This window comes from Salvelinus fontinalis, chromosome 1, assembly GCF_029448725.1.
Source record: "Salvelinus fontinalis isolate EN_2023a chromosome 1, ASM2944872v1, whole genome shotgun sequence".
NCBI lineage: Eukaryota > Metazoa > Chordata > Actinopteri > Salmoniformes > Salmonidae > Salvelinus > Salvelinus fontinalis.
Window position 1 is genome coordinate 7,313,338 of NC_074665.1, and position 13,670 is coordinate 7,327,007.

At 48.6% G+C, this 13,670-nt stretch overlaps 1 protein-coding gene across 2 annotated transcripts in view; it reads left to right on the forward strand.

The window, feature by feature from the left end:
- wt1b (WT1 transcription factor b) overlaps positions 1-1,427 on the forward strand; it is a 20,354-nt gene extending 18,927 nt beyond the window's left edge. For both annotated transcript variants that reach the window (XM_055862107.1, XM_055862192.1), the window contains exon 9: positions 382-1,427. In XM_055862107.1, the coding sequence (XP_055718082.1) occupies positions 382-503 (122 nt within the window). In that variant the 3' untranslated portion in view covers positions 504-1,427. The remainder of the gene's footprint in view (positions 1-381) is intronic.
- Positions 1,428-13,670: the final 12,243 nt, after the last annotated feature.

The following is a 13,670-nucleotide window of genomic DNA, read 5'->3' on the forward strand; positions in this document are numbered from 1 at the left end:
CTCTCTTATCCTCCTCCTCTCCTCTCCCCTCTTATCCTCCTCCTCTCCTCTCCCCTCTTATCCTCTCCTCTCTTCTCTTCTCTTCCCCTCTTCTCCTCTCCCCTATTCTACTCCTCTCTCCATCCTCTCCTCTTCTCCCATCTCTTCTCCTTCATCTCTCTCTTCTCTCCTCTCCTCTCGTCTCTTATCCTCCTCTCCTCTCCTCTCTTATCCTCCTCCTCTCCTCTCCCCTCTTATCCTCCTCCTCTCCTCTCCCCTCTTATCCTTCTCCTCTCCTCTCTTATCCTCCTCCTCTCTTCTCCTCTCCTCCTCTCCTCTCCTCTCCTCTCCTCTCCTCTCCTCTCCTCTCCTCTCCTCTCCTCTCCTCTCCTCTCCTCTCAGGTGAGAAGCCCTTTACATGCCGCTGGTCCAGCTGTCAGAAGAAGTTTGCCAGGTCTGATGAGTTAGTTCGCCACCACAGCATGCACCAGAGGAACCTGATCAAATTACAGTCTGCCATCTGACCAGTACTAAACCGGTTTGGACTGGACAAGACTGGATTGGACCATACCAAACGCATAGCCATCTGAGCAACAATGATGACTGGACCTAAGCCCACCGAGTGCCATAAGTGGAAAGTACAACTCAAATATGGCCTCTATTGCTCCAACTAAAGAACCTAGTTTCACCGTGCACCCCTTTGGATGGAAGACGAACAGATCAATACCACCTCAGATTTATGCCACATCAGCCAATGAATATCAACGGTTACTGTAGCTTCAACCCCTGATCACCCAGCACTAGGATTCCCTGGTGTTATTGTTATAAATCAAATAGTTGATATTTTTCTCATGTACACAAGCAGCTTCATCCTTCACCATGATTAGGAATCTGCTGTCTGGGTGAGAAGAACAGCAATTGTTATTTTGTTGTTGTATTATATTTTTTTTGCCATAAATGTTTTACGACAGATAATTAATTTGAGACGGTTTGCTACAGCAGGAAAATAATCCGGCAGCAACAGGAAATGGGAATTATTATGTGGATTATAATTAATAGACATTTAAGTAGGGGTTGATACATTTTTCGTAAGGGAAAATCAAGTCGGAAATTTCAAATTGGAAATGATAAACTTCAAAAGCCTTTTAAAAGCTCAAACAAGTTTTACATTTCCTGCATATCAAATTACGATCCTAGACCTGTATGTACTGGAGCTAGACCATGTAAACTGGAGTTAGTAAACAGACAATGTCACTCTATGTCCAACGAGACGCGTAAAACAGAAAATTATACTGTGATTGCTGGAGGAAATGTGTACATGTGTTTAATGTGCCTACAGTGTAAAATGTCACTTCCTTTGTGTATTTATGACTCATTGCTATGCTTTTTAAACAGTAGTTTTGTATTTTTGTACTGTTCAAATGTATTAAATGTTGATCTATTGGTCAGTGTTGTTGTGTGGTTTTTGGTATGTGGTGTCGTCTCATAACAAGACATCTCACCCTTAGGAGGAGCCAACGGGGTTCAGACTGAGATAACACAACCCCTCCGTGACCTGGACAAGGTGCAGGGCTCCCCCTCCTAAATCTCCAACACACATCTCCAAAACCAGGAACATATGGACCCCTATCAATTAGAAGAGAAACATGCATTCCTCTGGACCTGCTTCAATATCGCCCTTCTTTCTAGAGAGACATCTATCTATTGGTTGGTTCCCATCACCACATATAAACACCATTGGTTGGTTCTCTTCACCACATATAAACACCATTGGTTGGTTCTCTTCACCACATATAAACACCATTGTTTGGTTCCCTTCACCACACATAAACACCATTGGTTGGATCCCTTCACCACATATAAACACCATTGGTTGGTTCTCTTCACCACATATAAACACCATTGGTTGGTTCCCATCACCACATATCAACACCATTGGTTGGTTCCCATCACCACATATCAACACCATTGGTTGGTTCTCTTCACCACATATAAACACCATTGGTTGGTTCCCTTCACAACATATGAACACCATTGGTTGGATCACATCACCACACATATAAAAGCCTACATATATCAAGGTCTAAGGCTGTGATTCTATCCAATCTATCGATCTGTTCCCACGTTCGCATTCACGGTGAACGATTCACATGTCGGCTCAATCGGAAAAACCTCTAAATGGCGCGTTGTCCACAGCGCTCCACGGATTGAAACCTGGCCTAGATCTGTATGATCCCCATTCCTGACACCTGATTAAAATGCTCTGCTGTTACACCTTCCTGCCACACGAGGGCAGTGTCTGCCTGTCAGTGAGAAGCAGGGGCCAACTTTTACTGTGTCAGATTGATCTGAGATTGCGGAATGAAGAGGAGGGCTAAAGCTGATGTTACCGTCTGTTGTTACCAGACCGGTACCTTCCCTCTGTTGTTACCAGACCGGTACCTTCCCTCTGTTGTTACCAGACCGGTACCTTCCCTCTGTTGTTACCAGACCGGTATCTTCCCTCTGTTGTTACCAGACCGGTACCTCCCCTCTGTTGTTACCAGACCGGTACCTTCCCTCTGTCGTTACCAGACCGGTACCTTCCCTCTGTTGTTACCAGACCGGTACCTCCCCTCTGTTGTTACCAGACCGGTACCTCCCCTCTATTGTTACCGGACCGGTACCTTCCCTCTGTTGTTACCGGACCGGTACCTTCCCTCTGTTGTTACCAGACCGGTACCTTCCCTCTGTTGTTACCAGACCGGTACCTTCCCTCTGTTGTTACCAGACCGGTAACTTCCCTCTGTTGTTACCAGACCGGTACCTCCCCTCTGTTGTTACCAGACCGGTACCTCCCCTCTGTTGTTACCAGACCGGTACCTCCCCTCTGTTGTTACCAGACCGGTACCTTCCCTCTGTTGTTACCAGACCGGTACCTCCCCTCTGTTGTTACCAGACCGGTACCTCCCCTCTGTTGTTACCAGACCGGTACCTTCCCTCTGTTGTTACCAGACCGGTACCTTCCCTCTGTTGTTACCAGACCGGTACCTTCCCTCTGTTGTTACCAGACCGGTACCTTCCCTCTGTTGTTACCAGACCGGTACCTCCCCTCTGTTGTTACCAGACCGGTACCTCCCCTCTGTTGTTACCAGACCGGTACCTCCCCTCTGTTGTTACCAGACCGGTACCTCCCCTCTGTTGCTACCAGACCGGTACCTCCCCTCTGTTGTTACCAGACCGGTACCTCCCCTCTGTTGCTACCAGACCGGTACCTCCCCTCTGTTGTTACCAGACCGGTACCTCCCCTCTGTTGTTACCAGACCGGTACCTTCCCTCTGTTGTTACCAGACCGGTACCTCCCCTCTGTTGTTACCAGACCGGTACCTTCCCTCTGTTGTTACCAGACCGGTACCTCCCCTCTGTTGTTACCAGACCGGTACCTTCCCTCTGTTGTTACCAGACCGGTACCTCCCCTCTGTTGTTACCAGACCGGTACCTTCCCTCTGTTGTTACCAGACCGGTACCTCCCCTCTGTTGTTACCAGACCGGTACCTTCCCTCTGTTGTTACCAGACCGGTACCTCCCCTCTGTTGTTACCAGACCGGTACCTTCCCTCTGTTGTTACCAGAACGGTACCTCCCCTCTGTTGTTACCAGACCGGTACCTCCCCTCTGTTGTTACCAGACCGGTACCTCCCCTCTGTTGTTACCAGACCGGTACCTCCCCTCACACAGGACACCGGATAAGACAGGAGAAGTATTCCAGATATAACCAACTGACCCTAGCCCCCCGACACATAAACTACTGCAGCATAAATACTGGAGGCTGAGACAGGAGGGGTCAGGAGACACTGTGGCCCCATCCGATGATACCCCCGGACAGGGCCAAACAGGAAGGATATAACCCCACCCACTTTGCCAAAGCACAGCCCCCACACCACTAGAGGGAAACCTTCAACCACCAACTTACCATCCTGAGACAAGGCCGAGTATAGTCCACAAAGATCACCGCCACGGCACAAACCAAGGGGGGGCGCCAACCCAGACAGGAAGATCACGTCAGTGACTCAACCCACTCAAGTGACGCACCCCTCCTAGGGACGGCATGAAAGAGCACCAGTAAGCCAGGGACTCAGCCCCTGTAATAGGGTTAGAGGCAGAGAATCCCAGTGGAGAGAGGGGAACCGGCAGGGCAGAGACAGCAAGGGCGGTTCGTTGCTCCAGAGCCTTTCTGTTCACCTTCACACTCCTGGGACAGACTACACTCAATCATATGACCTACTGAAGAGATGAGTCTTCAGTAAAGACTTAAAGGTTGAGACCGAGTCTGCGTCTCTCACATGGGTAGGCAGACCATTCCATAAAAATGGAGATCTATAGGAGAAAGCCCTGCCTCCAGCTGTTTGCTTAGAAATTCTAGGGACAATTAGGAGGCCTGCGTCTTGTGACCGTAGCGTACGTGTAGGTATGTACGGCAGGACCAACTCGGAAAGATAGGTAGGAGCAAGCCCATGTACTGCTTTGTAGGTTAACAGTAAAACCTTGAAATCAGCCAATCAGTCATAGCATGCTGCTTAATAAAACATGAGTCAATGTTAGCTCAGAGGGCTGCAGTATGGCTCTGTGTGGGTTAATGATGAGGGCTGTTGTATGACTCTGTGTGGGTTAATGATGAGGGCTGCTGTTTGGCTCTTTGTGGGTTAATGATGACGGCTGCTGTATGGCTCTGTGTGGGTTAATGATGAGGGATGCTGTATGGCTCTGTGTGGGTTAATGATGAGGGCTGTTGTATGGCTCTGTGTGGGTTAATAATGAGGGCTGTTGTATGGCTCTGTGTGGATTAATAATGAGGGCTGTTGTAGGGCTCTGTGTGGGTTAATGATGAGGGCTGCTGTATGGCTCTGTGTGGGTTAATGATGTGGGATGCTGTATGGCTCTGTGTGGGTTAATGATGAGGGCTGATGTATGGCTCTGTGTGGGTTAATGATGAGGGATGCTGTATGGCTCTGTGTGGGTTAATGATGAGGGATGCTGTATGGCTCTGTGTGGGTTAATAGTGAGGGCTGTTGTATGGCTCTGTGTGGGTTAATGATGAGGGCTGTTGTATGGCTTTGTATGGGTTAACGATGAGGGCTGCTGTATGGCTCTGTGTGGGTTAACGATGAGGGCTGCTGTATGGCTCTGTGTGGGTTAATGATGAGGGCTGCTGTATGACTCTGTGTGGGTTAATGATGAGGGCTGTTGTATGGCTCTGTGTGGGTTAATGATGAGGGATGCTGTATGGCTCTGTGTGGGTTAATGATGAGGGATGCTGTATGGCTCTGTGTGGGTTAATGATGAGGGATGCTGTATGGCTCTGTGTGGGTTAATGATGAGGGCTGCTGTATGGCTCTGTGTGGGTTAATGATGAGGGCTGCTGTATGGCTCTGTGTGGGTTAATGATGAGGGCTGTTGTATGGCTCTGTGTGGGTTAATGATGAGGGCTGCTGTATGGCTCTGTGTGGGTTAATAATGAGGGCTGTTGTATGGCTCTGTGTGGGTTAATAATGAGGGCTGTTGTATGGCTCTGTGTGGGTTAATGATGAGGGATGCTGTATGGCTCTGTGTGGGTTAATGATGAGGGCTGTTGTATGGCTCTGTGTGGGTTAATAATGAGGGCTGTTGCATGGCTCTGTGTGGGTTAATAATGAGGGCTGTTGTAGGGCTCTGTGTGGGTTAATGATGAGGGCTACTGTATGGCTCTGTGTGGGTTAATGATGTGGGATGCTGTATGGCTCTGTGTGGGTTAATGATGAGGGCTGCTGTATGGCTCTGTGTGGGTTAATGATGTGGGATGCTGTATGGCTCTGTGTGGGTTAATGATGAGGGATGCTGTATGGCTCTGTGTGGGTTAATAATGAGGGCTGTTGTATGGCTCTGTGTGGGTTAATGATGAGGAATGCTGTATGGCTCTGTGTGGGTTAATGATGTGGGATGCTGTATGGCTCTGTGTGGGTTAATGATGAGGGATGCTGTATGGCTCTGTGTGGGTTAATGATGAGGGGTGCTGTATGGCTCTGTGTGGGTTAATGATGAGGGCTGCTGTATGGCTCTGTGTGGGTTAATGATGAGGGCTGCTGTATGGCTCTGTGTGGGTTAATGATGAGGGCTGTTGTATGGCTCTGTGTGGGTTAATGATGAGGGCTGCTGTATGGCTCTGTGTGGGTTAATAATGAGGGCTGTTGTATGGCTCTGTGTGGGTTAATAATGAGGGCTGTTGTATGGCTCTGTGTGGGTTAATGATGAGGGATGCTGTATGGCTCTGTGTGGGTTAATGATGAGGGCTGTTGTATGGCTCTGTGTGGGTTAATAATGAGGGCTGTTGCATGGCTCTGTGTGGGTTAATAATGAGGGCTGTTGTAGGGCTCTGTGTGGGTTAATGATGAGGGCTGCTGTATGGCTCTGTGTGGGTTAATGATGTGGGATGCTGTATGGCTCTGTGTGGGTTAATGATGATGGCTGCTGTATGGCTCTGTGTGGGTTAATGATGTGGGATGCTGTATGGCTCTGTGTGGGTTAATGATGATGGCTGCTGTATGGCTCTGTGTGGGTTAATGATGAGGGATGCTGTATGGCTCTGTGTGGGTTAATGATGAGGGCTGCTGTATGGCTCTGTGTGGGTTAATGATGAGGGCTGCTGTATGGCTCTGTGTGGATTAATGATGAGGGCTGTTGTATGGCTCTGTGTGGGTTAATGATGAGGGCTGCTGTATGGCTCTGTGTGGGTTAATAATGAGGGCTGTTGTATGGCTCTGTGTGGGTTAATAATGAGGGCTGTTGTATGGCTCTGTGTGGGTTAATGATGAGGGATGCTGTATGGCTCTGTGTGGGTTAATGATGAGGGCTGTTGTATGGCTCTGTGTGGGTTAATAATGAGGGCTGTTGCATGGATCTGTGTGGGTTAATAATGAGGGCTGTTGTAGGGCTCTGTGTGGGTTAATGATGAGGGCTGCTGTATGGCTCTGTGTGGGTTAATGATGTGGGATGCTGTATGGCTCTGTGTGGGTTAATGACGAGGGCTGCTGTATGGCTCTGTGTGGGTTAATGATGTGGGATGCTGTATGGCTCTGTGTGGGTTAATGATGAGGGATGCTGTATGGCTCTGTGTGGGTTAATGATGAGGGCTGTTGTATGACTCTGTGTTGGTTAATGATGAGGGCTGCTGTATGGCTCTGTGTGGGTTAATGATGAGGGCTGTTGTATGGCTCTGTGTGGGTTAATGATGAGGGCTGCTGTATGGCTCTGTGTGGGGTAATGATGAGGGCTGCTGTATGGCTCTGTGTGGGTTAACGATGAGGGCTGCTGTATGTCTCTGTGTGGGTTAATGATGAGGGCTGCTGTATGGCTCTGTGTGGGTTAACGATGAGGGCTGTTGCATGGCTCTGTGTGGGTTAATAATGAGGGCTGTTGTAGGGCTCTGTGTGGGTTAATGATGAGGGCTACTGTATGGCTCTGTGTGGGTTAATGATGTGGGATGCTGTATGGCTCTGTGTGGGTTAATGATGAGGGCTGCTGTATGGCTCTGTGTGGGTTAATGATGTGGGATGCTGTATGGCTCTGTGTGGGTTAATGATGAGGGATGCTGTATGGCTCTGTGTGGGTTAATGATGAGGAATGCTGTATGGCTCTGTGTGGGTTAATGATGTGGGATGCTGTATGGCTCTGTGTGGGTTAATGATGAGGGATGCTGTATGGCTCTGTGTGGGTTAATGATGAGGGATGCTGTATGGCTCTGTGTGGGTTAATGATGAGGGCTGCTGTATGGCTCTGTGTGGGTTAATGATGAGGGCTGCTGTATGGCTCTGTGTGGGTTAATGATGAGGGCTGTTGTATGGCTCTGTGTGGGTTAATGATGAGGGCTGCTGTATGGCTCTGTGTGGGTTAATAATGAGGGCTGTTGTATGGCTCTGTGTGGGTTAATAATGAGGGCTGTTGTATGGCTCTGTGTGGGTTAATGATGAGGGATGCTGTATGGCTCTGTGTGGGTTAATGATGAGGGCTGCTGTATGGCTCTGTGTGGGTTAATAATGAGGGCTGTTGCATGGCTCTGTGTGGGTTAATGATGAGGGCTGCTGTATGGCTCCGTGTGGGTTAATGATGAGGGCTGCTGTATGGCTCTGTGTGGGTTACTGATGAGGGCTGCTGTATGGCTCTGTGTGGGTTAATGATGAGAGCTGCTGTATGGCTGTGTGGTTTAATGATGAGGGCTGTTGTATGGCTCTGTGTGGGTTAATGATTAGGGCTGCTGTATGGCTCTGTGTGGGTTAATGATGAGGGCTGTTGTATGGCTCTGTGTGGGTTAATAATGAGGGCTGTTGTATGGCTCTGTGTGGGTTAATGATGAGGGCTGTTGTATGGCTCTGTGTGGGTTAATGATGTGGGATGCTGTTTGGCTCTGTGTGGGTTAATAATGAGGGCTGTTGTAGGGCTCTGTGTGGGTTAATGATGAGGGCTGCTGTATGGCTCTGTGTGGGTTAATGATGTGCGATGCTGTATGGCTCTGTGTGGGTTAATGATGAGGGCTGCTGTATGGCTCTGTGTGGGCTAATGATGTGTGATGCTGTATGGCTCTGTGTGGGTTAATGATGAGGGATGCTGTATGGCTCTGTGTGGGTTAATGATGAGGGCTGTTGTATGACTCTGTGTTGGTTAATGATGAGGGCTGCTGTATGGCTCTGTGTGGGTTAATGATGAGGGCTGTTGTATGGCTCTGTGTGGGTTAATGATGAGGGCTGCTGTATGGCTCTGTGTGGGGTAATGATAAGGGCTGCTGTATGGCTCTGTGGGGGTTAACGATGAGGGCTGCTGTATGGCTCTGTGTGGGTTAATGATGAGGGCTGCTGTATGGCTCTGTGTGGGTTAACGATGAGGGCTGCTGTATTGCTCTGTGTGGGTTAACGATGAGGGCTGCTGTATGGCTCTGTGTGGGTTAATGATGAGCGCTGTTGTATGGCTCTGTGTGGGTTAACGATGAGGGATGCTGTATGGCTCTGTGTGGGTTAATGATGAGGGCTGTTGTATGGCTCTGTGTGGGTTAATGATGAGGGCTGTTGTATGGCTCTGTGTGGGTTAACGATGAGGGCTGCTGTATGGCTCTGTGTGGGTTAACGATGAGGGCTGCTGTATGGCTCTGTGTGGGTTAATGATGAGGGATGCTGTATGGCTCTGTGTGGGTTAATGATGAGGGATGCTGTATGACTCTGTGTGGGTTAATAATGAGGGCTGTTGTATGGCTCTGTGTTGGTTAATGATGAGGGCTGTTGTATGGCTCTGTGTTGGTTAATGATGAGGGCTGCTGTATGGCTCTGTGTGGGTTAATGATGAGGGCTGCTGTATGGCTCTGTGTGGGTTAATAATGAGGGCTGTTGTATGGCTCTGTGTGGGTTAATGATGAGGGCTGCTGTATGGCTTTGTGGGTTAATAATGAGGGCTCTTGTATGGCTCTGTGTGGGTTAATAATGAGGGCTGTTGTATGGCTCTGTGTGGGTTAATGATGAGGGATGCTGTATGGCTCTGTGTGGGTTAATGATGAGGGCTGTTGTATGGCTCTGTGTGGGTTAATAATGAGGGCTGTTGTATGGCTCTGTGTGGGTTAATAATGAGGGCTGTTGTAGGGCTCTGTGTGGGTTAATGATGAGGGCTGCTGTATGGCTCTGTGTGGGTTAATGATGTGGGATGCTGTATGGCTCTGTGTGGGTTAATGATGAGGGCTGCTGTATTGCTCTGTGTTGGTTAATGAGGTGGGATGCTGTATGGCTCTGTGTGGGTTAATCATGAGGGATGCTGTATGGCTCTGTGTGGGTTATTGATGCTTGATGTTGTATGACTCTGTGTTGGTTAATGATGAGGGCTGCTGTATTGCTCTGTGTGGGTTAATGATGAGGGCTGTTGTATGGCTCTGTGTGGGTTAATGATGAGGGCTGCTGTATGACTCTGTGTGGGGTAATGATGAGGGCTGCTGTATGGCTCTGTGTGGGTTAACGATGAGGGCTGCTGTATGGCTCTGTGTGGGTTAATGATGAGGGCTGCTGTATGGCTCTGTGTGGGTTAACGATGAGGGCTGCTGTATGGCTCTGTGTGGGTTAATGATGAGCGCTGTTGTATGGCTCTGTGTGGGTTAACGATGAGGGCTGCTGTATGGCTCTGTGTGGGTTAATGATGAGGGCTGTTGTATGGCTCTGTGTGGGTTAATGATGAGGGCTGTTGTATGGCTCTGTGTGGGTTAACGTTGAGGGCTGCTCTATGGCTCTGTGTGGGTTAACGATGAGGGCTGCTGTATGGCTCTGTGTGGGTTAATGATATGGGATGCTGTATGGCTCTGTGTGGGTTAATGATGAGGGATGCTGTATGGCTCTGTGTGGGTTAATAATGAGGGCTGTTGTATGGCTCTGTGTTGGTTAATGATGAGGGCTGTTGTATGGCTCTGTGTTGGTTAATGATGAGGGCTGCTGTATGGCTCTGTGTGGGTTAATGATGAGGGCTGCTGTATGGCTCTGTGTGGGTTAATAATGAGGGCTGTTGTATGGCTCTGTGTGGGTTAATGATGAGGGCTGCTGTATGGCTCTGTGGGTTAATGATGAGGGCTGTTGTATGGCTCTGTGTGGGTTAATGATGAGGGCTGTTGTATGGCTCTGTGTGGGTTAATGATGAGGGCTGCTGTATGGTTCTGTGTGGGTTAATGATGAGGGCTGTTGTATGGCTCTGTGTGGGTTAATAATGAGGGCTGTTGTATGGCTCTGTGTGGGTTAATGATGAGGGCTGCTGTATGACTCTGTGTGGGTTAATGATGAGGGCTGTTGTATGGCTCTGTGTGGGTTAATGATGAGGGCTGCTGTATGGCTCTCTGTGGGTTAATGATGAGGGCTGCTGTATGGCTCTGTGTGGGTTAATGATGAGGGCTGCTGTATGGCTCTGTGTGGGTTAATGATGAGGGCTGCTGTATGGCTCTGTGTGGGTTAATGATGAGGGCTGTTGTATGGCTCTGTGTGGGTTAATGATGAGGGCTGTTGTATGGCTCTGTGTGGGTTAATTATGAGGGCTGTTGTATGGCTCTGTGTGGGTTAACGATGAGGGCTGCTGTATGGCTCTGTGTGGGTTAATGATGAGGGCTGTTGTATGGCTCTGTGTGGGTTAATGATGAGGGCTGTTGTATGGCTCTGTGTGGGTTAATGATGAGGTCTGTTGTATGGCTCTGTGTGGGTTAATGATGAGGGCTGTTGTATGGCTCTGTGTGGGTTAATGATGAGGGCTGCTGTATGGCTCTGTGTGGGTTAATGATGAGGGCTGCTGTATGGCTCTGTGTGGGTTAATGATGAGGGCTGCTTTATGGTTCTGTGTGGGTTAACGATGAGGGCTGCTGTATGGCTCTGTGTGGGTTAATGATGAGGGCTGCTGTATGGCTCTGTGGACAATGGAGTGGGACATCTTCTCAGAAGATTACAGTGTTCAGACTGGGACAATGGAGTGGGACATCCTCTCAGAAGATTACAGTGTTCAGACTGGGACAATGGAGTGGGACATCCTCTCAGAAGATTACAGTGTTCAGACTGGGACAATGGAGTGGGACATCCTCTCAGAAAATTACAGTGTTCAGACTGGGACAATGGAGTGGGACATCCTCTCAGAAGATTACAGTGTTCAGACTGGGACAATGGAGTGGGACATCCTCTCAGAAGATTACAGTGTTCAGACTGGGACAATGGAGTGGGACATCCTCTCAGAAGATTACAGTGTTCAGACTGGGACAATGGAGTGGGACATCCTCTCAGAAGATTACAGTGTTCAGACTGGGACAATGGAGTGGGACATCCTCTCAGAAGATTACAGTGTTCAGACTGGGACAATGGAGTGGGACATCCTCTCAGAAGATTACAGTGTTCAGACTGGGACAATGGAGTGGGACATCCTCTCAGAAGATTACAGTGTTCAGACTGGGACAATGGAGTGGGACATCCTCTCAGAAGATTACAGTGTTCAGACTGGGACAATGGAGTGGGACATCCTCTCAGAAGATTACAGTGTTCAGACTGGGACAATGGAGTGGGACGATTGCAGGGCAATGAAGAAACACTCAAACTTTAGCACGATGTATTATTCTATACAGACACAGAACAATAGACGCTTGAGAATAAAATATAATTATTTGATGTCTTTATGTGTGTGAGTGTGAGTGTGAGTGTGAGTGTGTGTGTGTGTGTGTGTGTGTGTGTGTGTGTGTGTGTGTGTGTGTGTGTGTGTGTGTGTGTGTGTGTGTGTGTGTGTGTGTGTGTGTGTGTGTGTGTGTGTGTGTGTGTGTGTGAGAGAGAGTGTGTGTGTGCAGGAACACAGGTAGTTGTGCTCAGTAGGGATGTAACCTGTGAAGAACTCTGGTTTGAAGCCTCTCTCCTGGACAGAACCGATATGTTCTCTGCCTCCTCAGCTCTCAGGTCTCTGGCTGGAGTTCAAACCAGGACCCTGTCCCAATATACAGTACACACACGCACTCACACACACATACAATGTGAATGAACTAAGAACATTTTCTACATGTTTCTGTAACATTATAAAAACAGTCTTGAATAGAAGTTTAGAATTGTGAGATTTTCACTTGAAGTTGTAAAGAACAGGACAAGAAATAAAATACATTGTCCAATGTTGTTCCAGTCTGAGATAAAGGTCTGCATATGGGAGATGATGCATTGTCCAATGTTGTTCCAGTCTGAGATAAAGGTCTGCATATAGGAGATGATGCATTGTCCAATGTTGTTCCAGTCTGAGATAAAGGTCTGCATATAGGAGATGATGCATTGTCCAATGTTGTTCCAGTCTGAGATAAAGGTCTGCATATAGGAGATGATGCATTGTAGACATCCAGATGGTGTGGAGACTACCCTGATAATCAGTGCTTTACTTCCTGCCATCTGCTCTGCTGGGGTTCTGAGAGTCAGAAACATGGAACAGTAGGACGTCCTCAGCTACAGAGACACACCAGGATGGACATTTCAGTCAAACTGAAGAAATTGACGAAGAGGAAGGAGACCTGTGTTGCTTACCTTTGTAGATAATGACGGTGAAGAGAGTCCCAATGCCCCTCTGTCTCTGTCTCTGTCTCTATCCTTGTCTCTGTCTCTATCTCTGTCTCTATCCCTGTCTCTGTCTCTATCCTTGTCTCTTTCCCTGTCTCTGTCTCTGTCTCCGACCCTGTCTCTATCCTTGTCTCTGTCTCTATCTCTGTCCCTGTCTCTGTCTCTGTCCTTGTCTCTATCTCTATCTCTGTCCCTGTCTCTGTCCCTGTCTCTATCCTTGTCTCTGTCGTTATCTCCGTCCCTGTCTCTATCCCTGTCTCTGTCTCCGTCCCTGTCTCTATCTCTGTCTCCGTCCTTGTCTCTATCCCTGTCTCTGTCCCTGTCTCCGTCCCTGTCTCTGTCGTTATCTCTATCTCCGTCTCTATCTCTATCTCTGTCCTTGTCTCTGTCTCCGTACCTGTCTCTATCTCTGTCCCTGTCTCTATCTCTGTCCCTATCTCTATCCTTGTCTCTGTCGTTATCTCCGTCTCTGTCTCTATCCCTGTCTCTGTCCCTGTCTCTATCTCTGTCTCTATCCCTGTCTCTGTCTCTATCTCTGTCTCTGTCTCTGTCTCTGTCTCTGTCTCTGTCTCTGTCCCTGTCTCTATCGCTGTCTCTGTCTCCGTCC